Here is a 24606-nt window from a genome sequence, read left to right as displayed (position 1 = left end):
GATGCCCGCAACAGACCACAAGTGTCACAGAGACATCCTACACCAGATGGTAAAATGTGTGGATGTGGAATGATATATAGAATAAGTAATTACAAGAATAGGTGCACTACTACTGTAACATCTGACTAAACCCTCACACTGATGTTAAAAATGAGACTTTAGCCAGTATACCCTTATATTAAGGAAATACCTGAGCCCGCACACCACGCCAAGGTTTCTCAAGTGGCACAGGACCTAATGCTAAATCTACCTGTACCGTATGGGTAGTACCAGAAGCCAGTGGGCGAATTACAGACGCGTAAGGTCTGACTCACAGCAAACAGCTCCCAGTTCCCTCCAGTGTGACTAACCACACATACAATGGAGGAGGAGGAGGCTTAGAGTCCCACCAGTGGCTGGCTGATATGTTGCATTTAGGTGCACCTGTGAGGCCTGCAACATATCAACCAGCCATGGGTGGGACGCTAAGCCTCCTCCCATTGTATGTGTGGTTAGTCACACTGGAGGCAACTGGGAGCTGTTTGCTGTGAGTCAGACCTTACGCTGCTGTAATTCGCCCACTGGCTCCTGGTACTACCCATACGGTACAGGTAGGTTTAGCGTTAGGTCCTGTGCCACTTGAGAAACCTTGGCGTGGTGCGCGGGCTCAGGTATGTCCTTAATATAAGGATATACTGGCTAAAGTCTCATTTTTAACATCAGTGTGAGGGTTTAGTCAGATGTTACTTTTTGCATCCACCACAGTAGTGCATCCTATTCTTGTAATTATTTACCCTAATAGAACAGTCCCTATCCTTGTCCGTAATGCGGACAATAGGACATTCTATATTTTTTTTGAGGAACGAACATACAGAAACAGAATGCACACGGAATAACTTCCATTTTTTTACGGACCCATTGAATTAATGGTTCTGCATACGGTCTGCCAAAAAAAAAACATAGCGGACACGGAAAGAAAATACGTTTGTGTGCATGAGCCCTTAGGCGGACCATACACAAGATATCAGTCTGCTTACAGCTCTCTCCTGATCCCCCATACACAGGCCTGCTCGACTTTGTATGACATTTATGGCAGACGTTAAACCAAATCTTAAAAAGTGGGCGTGGTGCGGGTGGGGACGGACCGGCAGGCCCGTCTCATTAATCATTTTCTACGCCTGGTTTAGGCAGAGAAAATGGTCTAAATGTAAGCCAGCAAGGAAGCTGGCTTACATTTAGAAACTGCGCTGGATGCACCCAAGTTATGGAGAGGCTGACCCCTATTCATAACTTAGGCGATCCACCGCCGGCGCAGGGGCTTTATTAAGACTGGCGTCATAATAAATGACCCCCATGGTGTTTTAATTTGGAGCTGCATTCACAACACTGCAGACTTTGATGCTGAAATTTCCCAGCATTCCTTCCTGGCTCGATGTTCTGTCATCGGGAAAGTCAGGAGGCCTCAATACACATTAAATGGTTGGTTGCTCCCACCAAAAGTTTGGAAAACATTTATCTATGTGTATGGAAGACATTACACTTGGTGTTTTACTTTAGAGCTGCATTCACAACACTGCAGGCTTTGGTGCTGAAATCTCCCAAAATTCCTTGCTAGCTCAAAGTCTGCCTAGAACCTGCTTCAGTCGTATGCATCGTGATGTAGCATTGTTCTCTGTAGTAGTAGAGCTAAGAGGACCAATCTGTTGACCAGCTTGCTGATTGTTTCCAATATCAAGTGTATATATAAACTGTAAAATGGCGTTCAAAGGTGAACATACAACTTCCTGATGGTCTGGCATCAAAAATAGTCCAATCTCAGGATCACTTGAATGCCTTATAAGGCCTCATGCACACGACCGTGCCGTTTTATGCGGTCTGCAAACCGCGGATCCGCAAAAAACGGAAGCTGCTCGTGTGCCTTCCGCAATTTGCGGAACGGAACGGGCGGCCCATTGTAGACATGCCTATTCTTGTCCGCAAAACGGAGAATAGGACATGCAAGAATAGGACATGCTATATTTTTTTTGTGGGTCCTCGGAACGGAACAACGGATGCGGACAGCACACGGAGTGCTATCCGCATCTTTTGGGGCTCCATTGAAGTGAATAGGTCCGCACCCGAGCCACAAAATCTGCGGCTTGGATGCGGACCCGAAAAACGGTCGTGTACATGAGGCCTTTGTATGATGCTGCATGAGACCTGGGAACATCTGGTAGTCTCGAAAATGTGTCCTGAATTAAAGGGAGACACCTGATAAATGACTTCCTAGTCAATAATCTCTCGTCCTTGAGATGAATGGATGCGGACCCATTCATACGGATGTCTGAATGGACCCTCAGTCTCAGCTGACTATGAGAGCAAGATGGCGGCCGGGACCCAGTGCTGGGGCACATCCTTCCACTGTCCCATATCCATAGGACATAATGTTCACGACCCAACCTACCCAGTCGATTGCAATTAAAGGTCCATTCACACGTCCGCAAAATGGGTCCGCATCCGTTCTGCAATTTTGCGGAACTGGTGCGGACCCATTAATTTTCAACGGGGCCGGAATGTGCTGTCCGCATCTGCATTTGCGGATCCGCACTTCCGTTCCGCCAAAAAATAGAACATGTTCTATTTTTGTCCGCAGGACAAGAAAAGGCATTTTCTATGAGAGTGCCGGCGATGTGCGATTCGTAAAATGCGGAACGCACATTGCAGGTGTCCGTGTTTTCTCGGATATGCAATTTACGGATCCGCTAAACACATAGGGACGTGTGAATGAACCCTAAAAATCCCCTTGAATATATAATTATCCACAAAATGACTAGCTATAATATATCACTAGATATAAACTATTCACCAACACGTCACAGCACAAATCAGTGACACGACCACGGGACACCGGTACGGGAACAGGACTGCGCAGCTTTACACCGCAGCCCGTGGGGTACAATATAGGGGGGGGGAGTCTAGTCACAAGTAAGCCACAAATCACTGGGTACACAAGCCAGAAAGTTACTGTGGGTTTCTGAGGAATGGTTAGGATGCATTAACCATTGAAGTCTCCCCTTCCTCCTGCCCGTCAAGTCGGCCAGAGAGACGCCTGTATGTGAGAGACAGACGGACGTTGCACAAGACAGACAGATAGACATTGTCCACAAGAGATACATAGACAGAGGCGCAGAACATGACATGTCAGCGACTGAAGCAATACGCGTGTGAAACAGACGTATCAGGAGGACGCCCGCGTAGATGTCTTCTAGAAGAAGGAGACTGTGGTCCTCGGGGAGTATTTTGCAGAAAGGAGGGTTTTACTTGCTAAATATGGAGGACTGAATTTAGCGCATTTTTGCCCTGTGTGCCTAAACATAGATACAGATATCTCTGTGTTTGTTCACATGGGATGTAATCTGCAACCCCCTAATAATAGGATTGCCACATTTTCACCCAAAAATGCAAAAAAATAGCAACCGGAATTAAGATGGTTTGATCCTGGGTGTGCGGCTTCACAAAAACGTTATTATCTAATATTTATGAGGTTTTGGGTTTAGGCTGAGTTCACACTTTAGGTATTTGGTCGGTTATTTCAATCAGTTAGGCCTCGTGCACACGGCCGTTGTTTGGATCCGCATTCGAGCCGCCGTTTTTGCGGACCCATTCACTTCAATGGGGCCGCAAAAGATTCAGACAGCACTCCGCGTGCTGTCCGCATCCTGTTGCTCCGTTCTGTGGCCCCTGCAAAAAAAAAAAAAAGGTAGCATGTCCTATTCCTGTCCATTTTGCGGACAAGAATAGGCATTTCTACAATGGGCCTGCCCGTTCTGTTCCGCAAATTGCGGAAGGCACACGGGCGGCTTCCGTTTTGTAGCGGATCCGCAGTTTGCTGGACCGCAAAAAACGGCACGGTCATGTGCATGAGGCCTTATTGTGAGCCAAAACCAGGTCAGGGTCAAAAACGCAGAACAGGTGCAAACCAAATCATTGCACCTGATCTCTGAGTGGGCTTCACTACTGGCTTTGGCTCACAATAAGGGCTCATGCACACGAACGCGCCGTGTCTTGCGGTCTGCAAATTGCGGATCTGCAAAACACTGATGCAGCCCGTGTGCATTCTGAACGAACGGGAGGCCCATTATAGAAATGCCTATTCTTGTCTGCAAAACTGACAAGAATAGGACATGTTCTATATTTATTTTTTATTTTTTTGCGGGGCCACGGAACGGAGCAACGGACGGAGTGCTGTCCGCATCTTTTGCGGCCTCATTGAAGTGAACGGGTCCGCATCCGAGCTGCAAAAAATGCGTCTCGGATGCGGAACCAAACCACGTTCGTGTGTGTGAGCCCTAACAGACCAAATAACTAAAGTGTGAACTCAGCCTAACATGACCATCACTTGTAGACTAGGGGTATTTAAGGGGTTAATGCTCAACTGCTCTAGTCATTCGTGGGGGCAGCTTGGGGTAATGAAATGGCCAATGTAAACATCCCTGGAGGTATAGGAAAGTGAGGTAATTAATGAAAGCGGAACTGGTGGTCCAGGGCAGTGAAGGGATTAAAGGGATTGCCCAGGATTTTTAACATCTGATCAGTGGGGCCTGCCACCGGGCAGATCAGCTGTTTCGGGGTAGCAGAGCTCCTCCCATTGAGGCGAATGGGTGCTGCGCGGCAGTAACCAGAACTCTCAGGGAAAGCCACCTTAGATACTGTGGTCACAACTGACCACGACATCTGAGGGGTTAAATATCTGTGATCGGCATTATCGCCGATCGCAGACATTAGGCATGTTTGTCTGCGTCTTTGTAAAGTCCGGACTTAAACCAGACTATATGTATTGGCGGAGGACCTTGAAAGGGTTAAAAAAAATTAACTGTTACTATTAATAATTTTTGTAATATATTTTTTTTATTATTTTGGGTCCGTCTGTAGCACATTTCCCTGCAGCACATACAGAAGCTGTATACAGTAGCCATTAGAGATGAGCGAATTTCATGTTATAAAATTTGTTCACGCTTCGTTTGGTGGTAAAAGCAGAATTGCGTTATGGATTCCGTTACCACGGACCTATAACGCAATTCTATGACGGAATGCATAACGGAATGCCTTTAGAGGCATTCCGTTATTCATTCCGCCATAATAGAAGTTTATGGCCTGCATAACGAATCTGTCCCGTTTCCGTTATGCAGGAGAGGACTCCCCTGCATAACGGAAATGGGACGGATCCGTTTTGCAGCCCATAGACTTTTATTATGACGGAATGAATAACGGAATGCCTCTAAAGGCATTCCGTTATGCATTCCGTCATAGAATTGCGTTATGGTCCGTGGTAACGGAATCCATAACGCAATTCTGCTTTTACCACCAAACGAAGCGTGAACGAATTTCTAAATATGAAATCCGCTCGTCTCTGTGAGCCATATATGCAGTGTGCAGATTAGGATTTCTACAACAGGTGTTGCAGTGAGTGCTGTACTGGCAGGAGCGCACATCGCTGCTCCTGCCTCTCCTCGCTCCAATCAAACCTCTGCGTAGCAAATCAGTGCAGGATGCCCGCCCTGCACCGATACGCTGTACCAGGGTTAGAGCGGAGCGAGGACAGGCAGGAGCAGCGATGTGCTACGCAGAGGTCTCAGCGGAGCGGGCGCAGGCAGGAGCAGCAATGTGTGCGCTGCTGTCTGCCAGTACAGCACTCACTGCAGCAAATATTGTAGAAATCCTAATCCGTACACCTCCTATATGGCAATGGTGTACAGATTCTGTCTGTGCTACAGACCGGCCCAAACTAGTAAAATAATAAAACCAATAAAAAAATATATAAAAAAATAATAATTTTTAGGGCATTAAAAAAAGGAAAAAGTTTGGGTATAAACCCTTAGTTGTTGTTAGGAGTTGTCCGTTTTCTTGATATTGATGACCTATACCCAGGACATGTTGGTGCAGGTCTGACACCCACCACCCCAACTGATCGGCACTGGAAACCAAACAGTGGACGGAGCAGGAAGCAGAATCCTCCGTTCACTGTGGGGCTGCCCTGCCGGGGGACTGTAGCTCAGCCCCCATTCACTTGACTGTCTGGATGGAGTGGTGCTCACACATGTGCCTTGCCGATCCATGCATAGTCTATAGGACTGCTGTAAAGCACATGTGTGACCTTTGCTCTATTCAGATACCTCTGGAGCGGGTGATAGGTCACTGCGGTTCGACCCTCGCGGATCATACGTTTATCAGTTATCCCGTGAATAGGTGATAAATGTCGTGGAATAATCACTTGAACCCGAAGGGGAACACATGCTGCTGAGTTATATATCGGATACTCACGGTGTCGTTCATCTCTCTCATCCCCTTCTGGTTCAATATCTTCAGCCTGCGTGATCCAATCCAGATACCCTTTCAGATCTTCCTCCATTTGCTGCTTCTCCCTCAGTTTCTGGAAGTCTCCCCTGGCTTTGGCTTTTTCTCTTTCCTTTGAGAACTCCCTGAGACGGAGCAGATAAATGAAGAATGGTGCGAGCACAAAGAAGTCCAGGACACAAAGCAGCATGAAATCTACTAATGGTCAATATTAAGCTGGGCAGCAATATGTCCACAGGGTAAATAAACCATTACACAGCTCCCATTGAAACCGGCGGGCCGTCCACTTAATGCACCGAAATGTAGGGTCCTCGAGAGAGACACTCGATTTAGCTACTCTATGTGATTAGACTGCACAATGAGGTAACCCCTGTATTAACTCCCTAAATAAGACATTTGAAGATGGGTTCTCTATACCAGACAACCTCACAAAGCGAGTCTGTCAGCAGTTTTTACCATGCTAAACTGATGACAGCACTAGGTAGAGGCTGTGGAAAACAGTACAAGCATACATTTTGTGGAGCTACATCAGGAGTAGTGTAAAATATGAACTTTTATTCTGCCAGGTTCTTCCTCTTAAGTGCAATGGAGGAGGAGCTTCACCGTGAAGTGCCCTCTGCAATGAGCTGTTTCACAGCCTGTCCACTTTGCTTTGAGTGACAGCGGTATCATTAAACCAGAAGACTACTACAGCTGTCACTCAGTCAGGGGAGGGGTTGTGAAACATCTGAATGCAGGGAGCACTTTACAGTGAAGCGCTGCCCTGTGCCCTTGCTGGAGAGGAATCTGGCAGAATAAAACTTCATGATTCTCACTACTCCTGATGATAAAAGCTTCACAAAAAGTATGTTTAGCCTCCTCTCTTACCTCAGTCCTGATTACTTCGTTTGGTGGGGCGACCAGCTCTAGGAAGAGTCCTGGTTGTTCAAAATTTCTTCCATTTAAGAATTATGGAGGCCACTGTGCTCTTGGATACTTTCAGGCCAGCAGACAATTTTTTGTACCCTTCTCCAGATCTGTGCCTCCACGCAATCCAGTCTCTGAGCTCTACAAGCAGTTCTTTCCTCCTGATGGCTTGGTTTTTGCTCTAGGAATCAGGGGTCAAAGAAACCGCAGCACTCTCTTGTCTCTTTTTCAAGCAAAATGACCGCTCTGGTCGAAACGTCACATGAATTTGATGAAATAAAGGATACAAAAGAGACAAGAGAGTGCTGCGGTTTCTTTGACCCCTGATGCCTGCTTGGAGGGACGCTACGGACTGGCGTCTAACACCGCGTGCACCACCACATATGAGGCCAGTATACCCCTATGTGCTGCTACTCCTACTCTACCGTTATTTTGTTTTTTGCTCTATGAATTGTTAGTTGTGAGACCTTACATAGACAGGTCCGTGTCTTTCCAAATCATGTCCAATCAACTGAATTTAACACAGATGACTCCAATCAAGAAGCAGAAACATCTCAAAGATGATCAAGAGAAATGTGAGGCCCCGAGAGATAAATGTCAAGTGTCGTAACATAGGGTCTGAATGGTTATGTCCATGCCAAATTTTAGTTTTTCCTTTTTAATAAATCTACAAAAATTTCTAACATTCTTTACTAATTTTCTCATTATGGGGTGTTGAGTGCAGAATGATAAGGGAAAACTTTTTTAAAATTTTAGCACAAGGCCGCAACATACCAAAATGTGAAAAAAGTGAAAGCCTCTGAGGACTATCTGAATGCACTGTATGATGACTAATGAGAGACTACACAGACGATATGATACAGGAGCAATGATTCCCTCCATCAATATTGCAGCCAGCTCAGATATAAAGTCTTAGCTGCTCGTAACGTTTGGCATCAAATTTTTTACATAAATGCTCTGTCTCTTTGTACACAGTGCATGGACACCCTCATATTTTTATAGTAAGCCTAAAGAAGCTGCCTCTTCTGTTGTAAAACCTGCCTGATATAATCCCCCTCAGCAGTCATCGCTATGTGAGATCCTTAATGCCATCACTTATGATGACCAACAGTTTCCAGTCTTAAAGGGCATCTGTCAGCAGTTTTGTACCTATGACACTGGCTGACCTGTTACATGTGCACTTGGCAGCTGAAGACATCTGTGTTGGTCCCATGTTCCTATGTGCCCACATTGCTGAGAAAATTTAACTTTTAATATATACAAATGAGCTTCTAGGAGCAACAGGTGCATCGCCCTTACTCCTAAGGCCCCTTTCACACGGGCGAGTATTCCGTGCGGGTGCGATGCGTGAGGTGAACGTATTGCAACCGCACTGAATCCTGACCCATTCATTTCTATGGGGCTGTGCACATGAGCGGTGATTTACACGCATCACTTGTGCGTTGAGTGAAAATCGCAGCATGCTCTATATTGTGTGATTTTCACGCGACGCAGGCCCCATAGAAGTGAATGGGGTGCATGAAAATCACATAGCATCCGCAAGCAAGTGCGGATGCGGTGCGATTTTCACACATGGTTGCTAGGTGACAGTCTATTCACTGTATTATTTTCCCTTATAACATGGTTATAAGGGAAAATAACAGCATTCTATATACAGAATGCATAGTACAATAGCGCTGGAGGGGTTACAAAAAAAAAAAAAAGTTAACTCACCTTCTCCTCTTGATCGCGTAGTTCCCGGTCTCTTTACTTCTTGAATGATGAGCTGTGGGCTAAAGGACCTGTGGTGACAGTCAGATCACATGCTCTATCACCACGGTGATGGACCATGTGATTGGAGCATGTGATCTGACGTCACCACAGGTCATTTAGCTCATCATTCAAGAAGTAAAGAGACCGGGAACTACGCGATCAAGAGGAGAAGGTGAGTTAACTTTTTTTTATTTATTTTTAACCCCTCCAGCACTATTATACTACGCAGTCTGTATTCAGAATGCTATTATTTTCCCTTATAACCATGTTATAAGGGAAAATAATACAATCTTCAGAACATCAATCCCAAACCCGAACTTCTGTGAAGAAGTTCAGGTTTGGGTACCAAACATGTGCGATTTTTCTCACGCGAGTGCAAAACGCATTACAATGTTTTGCACTCGTGCATTTTCCCGCAACGCACCCGCCTCTTATCCAGGCCACAAATAAGACGCCCGTGTGAAAGAAGTCTAAAGGTTTAGCTCTCTTTGGCCCCATAGAAGTGAATGTGGCTGCGTGAAAATTGCATCGCATCCGCAAGCAAGTGCGGATGCGATGCGTTTTTCACGGATGGTTGCTAAGAGATGTTGTTTGTAAACATTCATTTTTTTTATCACGCGCGTGCAAAACGCATTAAATCGCATTGCACCCGCACGCTAAAAACGGAACAACTGAATGTGATCGCAGACAAAACTGAATTGACTTGCTTGCGAAATCGCGCCGTTATCACTGAACGCATCCGTAACGCATTCGGACCTAATCCGGACACGCTCGTCTGCAAGGGGCCTAAATCTACGCCAGCTCCCTTGCTTGATTTTGGCTGGCGGTGGATGTGTCTAAGTTATGTTAGATTAGACGACGAAGCCTCTACATAACAGGTGCATCATGTTCCAGAGAAAATGACCCCAATAGTGTCTAAAAGCTCAATTAACCCAAGACAAGTTCTCTGTAAGGTCCCTTTACACGGGACAATTTAGCAGGAGATTGTTGGGAGGGAATGCGCCTGCTCATCAGTGAAGGAGACCTCTGCATTTACAGGCAGCGAACTTCTCCATAGTATGGGGAGAGCAGTCACTATTGCGATTGCTCGTCCCCATACATAATTATTGCTGGCAAACGATAATTTAGGTGTATGCACAAACGAGCATATTACTCAAGCGGGTCACTTGTTGATTGGGTATTCGGCGGCACCTTTACACCTGCCAGATTATCCTTAACAAGCTAGTTAGCGATTGTCTGGCCGATTCTTGGCCTGTGTAAAGGGGCATTAAATTAAGTTCGACACTGTGGATAACATATTGGTACATATTGTATATGTACAGTGCCTTGCAAAAGTATTCACCCCCTTTTTTATGTGATGGATCAGAACACAATATCTGAGTTGGTGAAGTGAAATGAGAAAAAATATATAAATAAAACTATTGTTTAGAAATAGAAAACAGAAAATTGGCATGAGCGTATGTATTCACCCCCTTTGTTAGGAAGCCCATAAAAAGCTCTGGTGCAACCAATTACCTTCAGAAGTCACATAATTAGTGACATGATGTCACCTGTGTGCAATCTAAGTGTCACATGATCTGTCATTACATATGCACACCTTTTTTGAAAGGCCCCAGAGGCTGCAACACCTAAGGAAGAAGCATCACTAACCAAACACTGCCATGAAGACCAAGGAACTCTCCAAACAAGTAAGGGACAATGTTATGGAGAAGTACAAGTCAGGGTTAGGGTATACAAAAATATCCAAATCTTTGATGATCCCCAGGAGCACCATCAAATCTATCATAACCAAATGGAAAGAACATGGCACAGCAGCAAACCTGCCAAGAGACGACCGCCCACCAAAACCCATGGACCGGGCAAGGAGGGCATTAATCAGAGAGGCAGCACAGAGACCTAAGGTAACCCTGGAGGAGCAGCAGAGTTCCACAGCAGAGACTGGAGTATCTGTACATAGGACGACAATAAGCAGTACGCTCCATACAGTTGGGCTTTATGGCAGAGTGGCCAGAAGAAAGCCATTACTTTCAGCTAAAAACAATAAGGCACGTTGTGAGTTTGTGAAAAAGCATGTGGGAGACTCCCAAAATGTATGGTGGACGGTGCTCTGGTCTGAGGAGACTAAAATTTAACTTTTCGGCCATCAAAGAAAACGCTATGTCTGGAGCAAACCTAACACATCACATCACCCAAAGAACACCATCCCCACAGTGAGACATGGTGGGGGCAGCATCATGCTGGGGGGGCCGGGACTGGGAAACTGGTCAGAGTTGAGGGAAAGATGGATGGTGCTAAATACAGGGATATTCTTGAAGCAGAACCTGCACCACTCTGTGCGTGATCTGAGGCCAGGACGGAGGTTCACCTTCCAGCAGGACAATGACCCCAAACACACGGCTAAGGGCTCTTTTACACCTGCGTTCTTTTCTTCCGGCATAGAGTTCCGTCGTCGGGGCTCTATGCCGGAAGAATCCTGATCAGGATTTATCCTAATGCATTCTGAATGGAGAGAAATCCGTTCAGGGATGCATCAGGATGTCTTCAGTTCCGGAACGGAACGTTTTTTGGCCGGAGAAAATATCGCAGCATGCTGCGCTTTTTGCTCCGGCCAAAAATCCTGAACACTTGCCGCAAGGCCGGATCCGGAATTAATGCCCATTAAAAGGCATTGATCCGGATCCGGCCTTAAGCTAAACGTCGTTTCGGCGCATTGCCGGATCCGACGTTTAGCTTTTTCTGAATGGTTACCATGGCTGCCGGGACGCTAAAGTCCTGGCAGCCATGGTAAAGTGTAGTGGGGAGCGGGGGAGCAGTATACTTACCGTCCGTGCGGCTCCCGGGGCGCTCCAGAGTGACGTCAGGGCGCCCCACGCGCATGGATGACGTGATCGCATGGCAAGTCATCCATGCGCATGGGGCGCTCTGACGTCATTCTGGAGCGCCCCGGGAGCCGCACGGACGGTAAGTATACTGCTCCCCCGCTCCCCACTACTACTATGGCAACCAGGACTTTAATAGCGTCCTGGCTGCCATAGCAACACTGAACGCATTTTGAAGACGGATCCGTCTTCAAATGCTTTCAGTTCACTTGCGATTTTCCGGATCCGGCGTGTAATTCCGGCAAGTGGAGTACACGCCGGATCTGGACAACGCAAGTGTAAAAGAGGCCTAAAGCAACACTTGACTGGTTTAGGGGAAACATGTAAATGTGTTGGAATGGCCGAGTCACAGCCCAGATCTCAATCCAATAGAAAACCTGTGGTCAGATCGCTGGTCACAAGCGCAAACATCCAACCTGAAGGAGCTGGAGCAGTTCTGCAAGGAGGAATGGGCAACAATCCCAGTGGTGAGATGGGGCGAGCTCATAGAGACTTATCCAAAGCGACTTGGAGCTGTGATTGCCGCAAAAGGGGCTCTACAAAGTATTCACTTTAAGGGGGTGAATAGTTCTGCACATTGACTTTTTCAGTTATTTTGTCCTATTTGTTGTTTGCTTCACCATAAAAATAAAAATAAAAAATCTTCAAAGTTGTGGACATGTTCTGTAAATTACATGATGCAAATCCTCAAACACTCTGCATGAATTCCAGGTTGTGAGGCACCAAAATACTAAAAAAGTCAAGGGGGGTGAATACTTTTGCAAGGCACTGTATCTTCAGAATGAAAATGACCATCTGAGGAACGCCGTACAATAAATTTCTTGTTGAAGAATGCAAGTTTTAATACAAATTTTGCTTTTAGAAACCTTCCGGACCCATCAGTAGTGTGCACTTACCCACTCAACACACCCAAGACAAGGTTTAAGACGAAGAATGATCCGAAGATAACCAGGCTGACGAAGTATACCCAGGGGAGCTCGTGGCCCATGGCGTCCTGCATCTGTAGAGACAGATATGAATGAGGAGATTGGATAAAGAAGACGGCTCTAATTACTGGATTGTGTTTGGAAGAGCTGATTCCGAAACATGATGGAAGTGAGCTGAAGATAAATAAATATATTAAAAAAGATTAAAAAAAATATAAAAAAATATATATAAAAAATGGAACTATAAAGCTAATGTTACAGAGAAATATCACAGAATTTTAGCTCAATGATATTTTGTGGTCCTGGTTTATGCCACTGCATCCCAACTCTGGTGGGTTGAAGGATCCAGAGGTTGTCCACCTTCCCTTGTAGGGCATAAGGCGATTGGGCTAATTCTCCCTTTTTGTTTCTGATCTTGTCGTACTTGTGGAAGGGCAGATGCCAAGAAAGTTCAGATCCATAAGGCTTATTTACATGGGAAGATTATCGGGCCAATTATTGGGAAAAAATATTCCCAGGAATACTCGTTACCATAACTGGGCATTGTAAATGTGCCGCCGACCACCCAACAAATGAGCAAACGCTTATTCGTAGGGTGAGCTGGATGTTTTTACGGTACATAAAATTCTTGTTTGTTGGCAGCACATCGCTTCTGACAAAAACCGAATCCATATGGGGATGAACAATCAGTAACGATCATTCATCCCCATACAGAAGGGATGATTGCTGCATGCGAATGCAGCTTAAAGGGGCTGCGCACAAATTTTCACACCTCTAAGACTGGCGGCACCCACATTAATGCTCACACTTGCCTGATCCCTGGCGCTGGGTCTGGGCTCGTTCGCTCCCTGGCCTCTGCTGCTTGACTCGGATCCTTCTGGTTTGATCGGCTATGACAGGACACAAGGGGAGCAGCAGCCAGTGATCGGCTACAGCGGCATCAAGCAGGAAGTATACATGGAGGGACCCGAGACGGAAAAAGCGGAGGCTGGGGAGCGAACGAGCCAGGAACTAGTGGCGGAGATCAGGTAAGTATGATCACCAACGTGGGTCCTGCCAGGTCTGAGAGGTCTGGAAATTAGTGCACAACCCCTTTAAACAAGCGGCCAGCGATCAGAAACAAATAGATTGTTCCTGATCATTGCCCTGTTTATCACCCCATATAAATATACCCATGGGCATCAATGATGAATGGAGCCAACCTGAGCTGTGCCCCCTCCCTCTAGCCTCAAGGCAGCAACTGGTGGTACCTCTGTGGCATGTATACCTTTCCTTTGGCTATATTTCTGGCCAAAACTGAGCCCATACGGCATCCAAACTCAGTTTTCTTGAACCCTTTCATCATCTAGACCAGGGATCAGACTATATAGACTATAGACTTAAAGGGGTATTCGCATGACAGACAATGGGGGCATATCGCTAGGATATACCCCCATTGTCTGACAGGTGCGGGTCCCAGAGGTGGAGCGGGGAAAGGTGGTGGAGGGTGCACTTTGCAAGCACAGCCTCCCTCCATTCATTTCTATCGGGCCGCTGAAAATAGCTGAGCTATATCCGTCAGCCCCACAGAAATGAATGGGAGTGGAGTCCTCTCCGGCATAACAGAAACTGGACAGATCCGTTATGCAGGCCATAGACTTCTATTATAACGGAATGCATAATGGAATGCCTCTAAAGGAATTGAGTTGCGTTATGGTCCGTGGTAACGGAATCCATGACGCAATTCAGCAATATACCTGAACGCGAACTTCGAAACCTGAAGTTCGCTCATCCCTAGTTGCCATTAATCCTAGAGGCTCTGCTCTCTCTGCAACTTCCACAGCCTCTCTGCTTTGATGGACAGGGCCAGACATGATGACGTCTTCACTGCCTGGCCCTGTCAATCAAAGTGCAGAGGGTGCAGCAGTTGCAGAGAGAGCAGAGCCTCTAGGTGTAACGGCGACGCCCCCGTTGCTCCTAGAGGCTCATTTGCATATATTACTACTTTATTTTTTTCAGCACGGTGAGCACATGAACATGGGACCAACACAGGTCAGACAGTGTCATCTCACTCACCCAGTAAAGAACATCAGTCCAGCCTTCCATAGTGATGCACTGGAACACGGTCAGCATAGCAAAAAAGAAATTATCAAAGTTTGTGATTCCCCCATTGGGCCCTTCCCATTTGCCCCGACACTCGGTGCTGTTCAGGTGACATTCTCTCCCATGGCCAGAAAAAGCGCAAGGGGCAGGTTCTTCCTCTGCGATAAGATCTAAGACACATGGAAAGAAGAAGACTTTAATAATTATAATCATCCAGGAAACAGTCATGGCTGTTTGTGCTGTCACCTACAGATGGCGCTATAACATAATGGAAGATGCCTAAGAACTCGGACTACAAAGACAACTTCAGGAAACTCGCCAAGACAGTCCAGATGATGATCTCTGAAGAAAAGATGATGACCGGACTTCTAAAATTAAAGGGATCATCTTTATCTCAATGTCTTGTGAAAGTTTATACTACAAAGATTATCTTTTAGTCCAAAATCCCTGAAACACCTCTCTACACATGGGCTATGCTGCTTCTTTTTGGAGAACTCTCTGGCTTAGGGCTGATTTGCTGATTTTTTTGCACTGCCTTAACAAAAAGGTTCTATACATCTGACGGGTCTCTTCAATAAGAACTGGCGCTCCCTGAGCTGAGTTCAAAATCCTCAAAACTTTAAACTCCCGTATAAGGCCTCATGCACACGACTGTTGGGCGGCCGCCGGCCGTGTGCACCACGCATCACAGATGGGGACCCATATTCAAGTTGAATTGCGGTCCCCAATGCACGGAACGGCCGTGAAATTTGGGACACTCTCCGTGATGATGGGCTTTCCAAGTGCACCCACTCAGTCATTTTCCTTTGCCACCCAAAAGCGGAGAAGATTCAATGTTTTAGTTTTTTTTTTACGTTTTATATTCAGCGCTATACCACGTAACATAATAGTTCTAAACTTTACATACAGCGCCTCGCCTAAAAAAAAATGTCTACTCCCTGTCTTTTTGACTTACAGTAGCCATTTGTAAAGGTTATTGAGATATTCACTTTGTCACAGAGTCACACAGGCCTTCATGGAATGCATAGTCCTCTGCTCTCCCCTCCACTCGCCATGGCACCTCCTGTTAGAGGCGCATTTGCGGTGTGCTCTCCTGTTCATGGCAGGGTCCCCAGTTTTTTTGAGATAGGAGTGGGTATACCAGAGGTGGGACCTGCACCTATCGGACGTTTGTGGCATTATGATTTGGATGGGACAACCCGTTTTCTGAAATCTCATCGTGCTCCGAGTGTGACATTTTTTTTTTGTCTATAGGTAAAAAAACTAAAAACCTGAAGAAAAAAAAAACACAAGAAAGAGGTGCGACTCAAAAGTGGCACCTAAAAGAGCTTGTAAAAAAGCATTAATTTCATGGGATTTTTTGAAAGCCCAAATAAAGCCATGAAAAAAAGTTGTGTGGCAGCATCCTATACGAGTTTCATGGTCATTTCAGGGTGTCATGGCGGTGGAGTTGGGTGGCCCAATGCAGAACTTTCAGAATATCTCAGGATATGGTGGCAACTATGCATTACACAGACAGTACATTTATATGACTAGACATTGTGTAATGCTTTACTTCGCCTGTGGTGGCGCTGCAGGAAAACTGAACACCTACTGCCAGGTGCCCCGCCGATTACAGCTGATCAACGAAGGCCCAAACAGTAATTGTCAAGGAACCCTTATAACAAACAGAGATGGTCCAAAGCAGAGAAGCCCCCCCCACCACTGCACGCTCTCACACTGCATTATCTGCCTACAATTCTGAACGGCAGAAAATCTAACATTTTGAGAACGCATAAAACATGTAAACATGTGATTTCATGCACCCCCATAGAGTATGGCCAGCATGTCCTATCTCAACCTTTCATAGCCAAGACAAGAATAACCACAGTAAGAGTCGGCAAGGGGAGGTGGAGTTACGGAAATGTCCGAGCAGCTGGTGATCCGCTGTTTCCGCAAATCCCATAGCAATGAATGGGTTGTCCTGTTTTCGATACTGATGACCTATTTTCAGGATAGGTCATCAATATCAGATTGGCGCGGGTCTGACTCCCGGCACCCCTCGCCGATCAGCTATTTGAAGAGAATGCAGTGATCCTATGAGAGTAGCACTCTCTTCGCTGTTTACCTGCTCGCCGTCCACAATGCAGCGGCGAGCAGTGTAATTACAGCTCCTCCGTCCCATTGACTTGAATAGGACAGGAGTGTAACTACAACTGCTTCTTCCCATTTAAGTGAATTGGACGGCAGAGTTGTAATTGCCCTGCGCGCCGCTGTAATGTCAACGCCGAGCAGGTAAACTGTGAAGAGAACGCAATGCTCATATGAGCACTGCGGTCTCTTACAAATAGCTGATCGGCGGTTCAGTTCAAATAGCTGATCGGCGGTACAGTTCCCCCTAAAGGGGTTGTCTCATCATAGACAATGGGGGCATATTGCTAGTATGGGACCCGCGCCTATGGAGTCCTGCAAGGTGGTGGCTGGATGACTCCAGGTCCGGCCAACACCAAGCCGGCTCCCCATAGAAGTGAATGGGAGCGTACTGCGCACGACTGGCTACCGCTCCCATTCACTTGTATGGGCTCGACAGAAATAGTGAGCCAGAGCTCGACTATTTTCGTCGGCCCTATAGAAAATGAATGGAGGGTAGTTGCGCGTGCACCCTCATTCACTTTCGGGGCTTTGTTCTCGTTATAGGTGCGAGTCCCAGCGGGACTCGTGTCTATAAGACAGCGATATGCCCCCATTGTCTGTCATGAGACAACCCCTTTAAAAGAGTTATCCAACCCCTATAATGACCCCCCCCCCCCCAATGCCCAGGCCCCTCATACGGGTTATACTTACCTCCCCAGCACCCACGTCGCTTCCTGATGCCCAGCTGCCGCAGGTGACACTAGGGAGGCTCGTCCCTGTTGCAGCCTGCTATTGGCATCCCCTCCACCCCCGTCGCCGGATGTTTTTAACCACACGACGGGGAGATGCAGCAGCGGCCGTGCGGGCCTCAGAAACGACACGGGTCCTGGGGAGCGGCGTAAGTAATACCAGTATGAAGTGTCTGGGCATTGTGGCAGGCATCATAGCGGTTGGATAACCCCTTTAAAGGGTTATGCACTTGACCGTATATTTTTTTTTTTGTGGGCTATCGACATTTTTTGACTCATTCTTTTTAATGGGGCCATGCACACATCCGTATTTTTTGTGATCTTTTCCGCAATAATATAGCATGTCCTATTCTTGTCCGAATACTTTCTGTTGATGAGAGTGAGAAAAATACAGAATGCACACGGAAGCTAGGCGTACTTTGCGGAACTGCTTTTTGTGGAGCATGTACCTGATGCCTTATGCGGTTTTCTCTTGCCTTTGCACCAATTATCGATGCACCTTTTCCTAAAAATACAGCCATTTAGGCTAGGGCTACCCCGCAACATGAGTCGCGTGACAATAAAAAAGTTGTGCGTCATTTTTTGTAATGATAGTCAATGATGTCTCCCTGCGACTGCGACGTTGGATGGATTTTTTTTTTGCAGCGGTCGTAGCGCGATACCATTGACTATCATTATAAAAAATGTTGCCCAACTCTTTGGCCACAAATACCGCCGTGTTGCCCTAGCCTTAAAAAGAGAACATATTAAAAAATGGTGGCATCAACTGCAGCAAAAACGTGGCCGTGATTTTAAAAACCAATGCAAAAACATGTGGATGTCTCCTTGCCAAATGTTACGCAGAAAGTCAGTGATCGATGACCTGCGCCTCATCTGCTGTTCTACAACCATGACCCCTGACTGACAAGTCCGTGCATAAGGCCTCATGCACACGACCGTGCCGTTTTTTGCGGTCCGCAATTTGCGGAGCAGAACGGGCGGCCCATTGTAGACACGCAAAACGGACAAGAATAGGACATGCTATATTTTTTTTGCGGGGCCTCGGAACGGAGCAACAGATGTGGACAGCACACGGAGTGCTTTCCATTGAAGTGAATGGGTCCGCATCCGAGCCGCAAAAACTGCGGCTCGGATGCGGACCATAACTACGGTCGTGTGCATGAGGCCTAAGGCTAAGAAAAAATCTGTAGCACATTTGCCCGTTGCGAATCTACCCTAGCAGCTGGGAAGTGAAAATCTGCAGAACATGACTGCACATAATGATCCCGTATTTCATTCTGTAAAGTGCGGCACGGAGGACGGGAACATCGCGCCAAGGCTGATAGCACAGAGACTTTAGTATATAATGAGATCTCTAGCCGGCCTTGGGCTTGGACGCCTGCTGTGGAGGGAAACATATGGTGGTCACAAGCAGTTCCACAGCTTAAGCAGAATGCAAACGTTCCTTCGGTTTTCTGTGAACTCCGATACACTAATCTTTACAGAGCTGCCGGCTTGAAATATGACTAAATGAGTTCCTAGACCAGTCCTGCTACGCGTAATTACATTGCTATACCAGTATGACAGTAAGTAGACCTCACTTACAGCTAGATTGCTTGTATGAACAAAAGTCTGTGATAAGTTTCAACCCGTGATGAATTGCAAGCATCTGCCAGTCATCACATAGGCGTTATGTACATCGGGGGTGCCTGTGCAGAGGCCATATGTAGTCCCTGCAGTTCAAGATTACGGAGCCATAAGCGCTCTGTGTGCTCTCCTATTGTACCTCCATACCTCACCGTACTGTGAAGATAGTATCATTTAGAGGCAATGTTTGTAGGCTGTTATATGGCATCTAATAGAGCATTCCACCATAGTTTTGGATTCATACTTAGGTACAGTAGAACCCCCATACACTTACCAGGGTTTTCCAGGACGGTTATCCGATATCTAAAATATCCCCCTAATGCCTGGGCCCCTTGTATGGATTATACCTACCTGCTCCCCGACACCCGTGTCAGTTCCAGATTCCTGCATGGCCGCCACTGCCGGCGACAGGGGGAGCAGCCAATAGCAGGCCGCAACGGTTACTAGCCTCAAGGATAACCCCTTTAAAGCGTACCTAACCCTTCAACAAACTTTGGATTAAAGGGGTTCTCCGGGTGTTTAATATTGATGACCTATCCTCAGGATAGGTCATCAGTATGTGATCGGTAAGAGTCCAACACCCGGCACCCCTGCCAATCAGCTGTTTGAAGAGGCTGTGGAGCTCCAGTAATTGCTGAGACCTCCTCGCAGCTTACTAAGCACAGCGCTGTCCATCGTATAGTGGCTGGGCTTGGTATTGCAGCTCAGGCACGATGAACGATGAACATGACATCATTGACCAAGAAAGAGGCTGCGAAGCATCTTCAAATAGCTGATCATCGGGGATGCCAGAAGTCGGACCCCCACCGATCAGATATTTATGATTTATCCTGAGGATAGGCCATCAATATTAAACACCCGGACAACACCTTTAATCAATACTATAGTGAGTGTACAGTCGTGGCCAAAAGTTTTGAGAATTACATAAATATTGGAAATTGGAAAAGTTGCTGCTTAAGTTTTTATGATAGCAATTTGCATATACTCCAGAATGTTATGAAGAGTGATCAGATGAATTGCATAGTCCTTCTTTGCCATGAAAATTAACTTAATCCCAAAAAACCTTTCCACTGCATTTCATTGCTGTCATTAAAGGACCTGCTGAGATCATTTCAGTAATCGTCTTGTTAACTCAGGTGAGAATGTTGACGAGCACAAGGCTGCAGATCATTATGTCAGGCTGATTGGGTTAAAATGGCAGACTTGACCTGTTAAAAGGAGGGTGATGCTTGAAATCATTGTTCTTCCATAGTTAACCATGGTGACCTGCAAAGAAACGCGTGCAGCCATCATTGCGTTGCATAAAAATGGCTTCACAGGCAAGGATATTGTGGCTACTAAGATTGCACCTCAATCAACAATTTATAGGATCATCAAGAACTTCAAGGAAAGAGGTTCAATTCTTGTTAAGAAGGCTTCAGGGCGTCCAAGAAAGTCCAGCAAGCGCCAGGATCGTCTCCTAAAGAGGATTCAGCTGCGGGATCGGAGTGCCACCAGTGCAGAGCTTGCTCAGGAATGGCAGCAGGCAGGTATGAGCGCATCTGCACGCACAGTGAGGCCAAGACTTTGGGAAGATGGCCTGGTGTCAAGAAGGGCAGCAAAGAAGCCACTTCTCTCCAAAAAAAACATCAGGGACAGATTGATCTTCTGCAGAAAATATGGTGAATGGACTGCTGAGGACTGGGGCAAAGTCATATTCTCCGATGAAGCCTCTTTCCGATTGTTTGGGGCATCAGGAAAAAGGCTTGTCCGGAGAAGAAAAGGTGAGCGCTACCATCAGTCCTGTGTCATGCCAACAGTAAAGCATCCTGAGACCATTCATGTGTGGGGTTGCTTCTCATCCAAGGGAGTGGGCTCACTCACAATTTTGCCCAAAAACACAGCCATGAATAAAGAATGGTACCAAAACACCCTCCAACAGCAACTTCTTCCAACAATCCAACAACAGTTTGGTGAAGAACAATGCATTTTCCAGCACGATGGAGCACCGTGCCATAAGGCAAAAGTGATAACTAAGTGGCTCGGGGAACAAAATGTTGACATTTTGGGTCCATGGCCTGGAAACTCCCCAGATCTTAATCCCATTGAGAACTTGTGGTCAATCCTCAAGAGGCGGTGGACAAACAAAAACCCACTAATTCTGACAAACTCCAAGAAGTGATTATGAAAGAATGGGTTGCTATCAGTCAGGAATTGGCCCAGAAGTTGATTGAGAGCATGCCCAGTCGAATTGCAGAGGTCCTGAAAAAGAAGGGCCAACACTGCAAATACTGACTCTTTGCATAAATGTCATGTAATTGTCGATAAAAGCCTTTGAAACGTATGAAGTGCGTGTAATTATATTTCACTACATCACAGAAACAACTGAAACAAAGATCTAAAAGCAGTTTAGCAGCAAACTTTGTGAAAACTAATATTTGTGTCATTCTCAAAACTTTTGGCCACGACTGTACAAGAGGAATAACACAGTTTCTGGCTATTATACGACTTGTGGCTTGCATGTTTTAGCAATTCCCCCATCTGTAGGCTAGATCTTTAGTTTGCTGTTCTCCCAGAGCTGGTGGGTGAAGACTAGCTCCCATCCACTGCACACAGAAAGTAGAGGAGAATCTGCTTCCTAACTTTCTCATACTCACTCAAAAGCAGCCCCAAGATCACGGAGGACATTAGAGAGAAGTACTGACCTGTACTGATGTGAATAAAGCACTTGGGCTCAGATACAAACTATTTATCTGGCAGTCTCACTCCTGGAGTCCTGTCTCATTTAGATCCAGCTTACTCCTAACCCCTCCCTCCCCACTCCATAGACTTGAATGGGATGATGCAGTCTGATCCTTCAGTGAGCAGGCAGCTGTCTTGGTCTCACAAGATCGATTTCTCATAAATTTCAGAGACAAAGTTAGTTTAAAAAGAGGGTGAGAAAACAGCTGATAACTCTAGAACAAGGCATTTTTCTCTGCTAATATATATATTACAAAGTTTCTTATGGTCATTTATACTATGAATTGATGCAAAGTTGTGTGAAAAGATAGTGACCATTTGAATATCGATGACCTATCCTCAGAATAGGTCATTAATATTAGTTCAGTGGGGTTCCAACTCCAGACACTCCCAACGATCAGCTGCTGGAAGGGGCCACAGTACTTGGATAAGCTCTGCAGCCTATTCTCCAACCTGTGACGTCATGTCCCATCACTCAATTTGTCTTTCTGTGGCTCAGTCCCATTTAAGTGAAATGAAGTGAGCTGCTATACCAACCACAGCCTATATACAATATACGGTGCTGTGCTTGGTATGTACTATGAGAAGTTGGCAGCGTTCTTCCAAGCACTGCGGCCCCTTCATACAACTGATCAGCAGGGGCCTCAGGAGGTGGACCCATGCCAATCTCATATTGAAGATCCTATTCCTGAGAATAGGTCATCAATATCTAATTCCCATCAAAACCCCTTTAACACTTATATGGTTGCTGTATCACAGCTCCATGCAATTTGGTGGTTATAGCCATGTGCATGGGGTCTAAATCTGACTGTGGATACGCAGATAATTCTCCTTCTATCAGACAGGGCAGAGGGTTGCGGCTACTTCTAGAACCTTGGGAAGCCATATATTACATTTATCTGAATGGACGCCATGTAATACCACATTTTTCCTGCCACGGCCATTGCGGGACAAATGTACGCCTATGGTTCCACCTACCATGTTATAAGCGCTCAAACATTATGTAAAGTAATGTGAATTCAAAAGATTTGAGAATAAATAAGCTTACGCAGACTAAGTGAATAAATATATTGATTACACAAACAAATTATTAATTCTGTTCCCTTTTATTATTACCAGTCTGTGTAATGATGTGCCTTGTAATCTAGTACCCACCCCCCATTGTGCTGATAAGACCACATTCCTGAGTGATCTCAGAGACATGCACACTGGCACACTGGAGGAGGGGATAACAAGTTTCAACTTTGTGACACACATTTACTCAGGGCACTCCATTGAAGACTTCCTTCTAGGTAGAATTTATTTAAAAAAAAATCCAATACGTAGCCTCAATGGTTATGCCGCTGCAGGTCCCAAAAGTGAAGTGGGCTCAGTCCACAATGTCTATTTGCTTTTCTGCAGGACCGTGTGAGATTCTACTAGTTGTTAGAATAACCTCTCTGGGTCGAACCATCCAGTCATATATGTACAGACAAAGCACCGGATTCTCCAAATATCCTCCTTCCACAACAGCTTCTGCGGGACATTAAAAGCGCACCAATAGTGAAGTACTGTAAATACTCCTGGGCAGGAGCACTAGGCTGTGATTTGTTTTATTTGTGCCTATATACCAATGTACATATGTGAGTATAATTAAAGGGTTTTATGTTAAAGTGAATGACGGTTCTTCACTATTGGAGTGTTTTAATACTCTATAGAACTGCATGTGAAGAGAGGAAATCTGAGGATTTTTTGATGGACATACTGGTTGGATGTGCTTGTTTTCCACCTGCGCTTGTGAGTATATCAGCTAAAGGTGCGCGTGAGGAGTATTTACGGTACCTCACTATTGGTGCGCTTTTAATGTCCCGCAGGAGCTGTTGTGAAAGGAGGATATTTGGAGAATCCGGTGCTTTGTCTATACATATATGACTGGCTCATTCTAGGTAGGATGTAAGTATTGATTAGCCCTATCTCTTGTACACCCTGGGGTGTCGTCCATGTGCTACGACATGGCGACCAGAATGCCACGCTATACTGCATGTTGCATATTTAGGCTAGTGATGCTTATTTACTTTTTATTATTCTGCAGGTGATTTGTTTGTGTTATCATATATTTAATCACACTTAGTAAATATTTTTATTCACTTAGCCTGCGTAAGCCTTTTCATTCTTAAATCTTTTGAATTCATGTTACATTACATATTATCAAAGCCGGATTTTTGTTGCCATAATATACCTGAGCCAATGTAAAAGCAAGTCTTGTGCATTCGTCCAATGAAAAGCTCCAACCCGATGATGGCGTAAATGATAATGACGAACAATACCAGCAATGCGATGTGAAGCAGGGGCACCATGGCTTTCATGATAGAGTTTAATACAATATGCAAACCTGCGAGAGAAAAAAATATATAGTGATTATAATATATGTAAAGCTCTGCCAAAGAAAGTTACTAGAACATGATTACAGAGACATAGTGCAATGCAACATAACATAACCAACAGCATAAAACACGCTGCAGCATTAAAGCTGAGGGTTGAATTGCGAGCTGTAGTTCACAG

At 45.7% G+C, this 24606-nt stretch overlaps 1 protein-coding gene across 1 annotated transcript in view; it reads right to left on the bottom strand.

Annotated features, from left to right (window-relative positions):
• CACNA1F (calcium voltage-gated channel subunit alpha1 F) overlaps positions 1 to 24606 on the bottom strand; it is a 119313-nt gene that overhangs the window by 76286 nt on the left and 18421 nt on the right. The window contains exons 6-10 of the mRNA XM_044268874.1: positions 24284 to 24436; positions 14831 to 15027; positions 12746 to 12849; positions 6280 to 6437; positions 2984 to 3067 (exon numbers count right to left, since the gene is read on the bottom strand). Coding sequence (XP_044124809.1) covers positions 2984 to 3067; positions 6280 to 6437; positions 12746 to 12849; positions 14831 to 15027; positions 24284 to 24436 — 696 coding nt within the window. The remainder of the gene's footprint in view (positions 1 to 2983; positions 3068 to 6279; positions 6438 to 12745; positions 12850 to 14830; positions 15028 to 24283; positions 24437 to 24606) is intronic.

The sequence above is a fragment of the Bufo gargarizans genome, chromosome 9 (assembly GCF_014858855.1).
Source record: "Bufo gargarizans isolate SCDJY-AF-19 chromosome 9, ASM1485885v1, whole genome shotgun sequence".
Lineage (NCBI taxonomy): Eukaryota > Metazoa > Chordata > Amphibia > Anura > Bufonidae > Bufo > Bufo gargarizans.
This window is presented reverse-complemented; position numbering and strand designations above follow the sequence as displayed.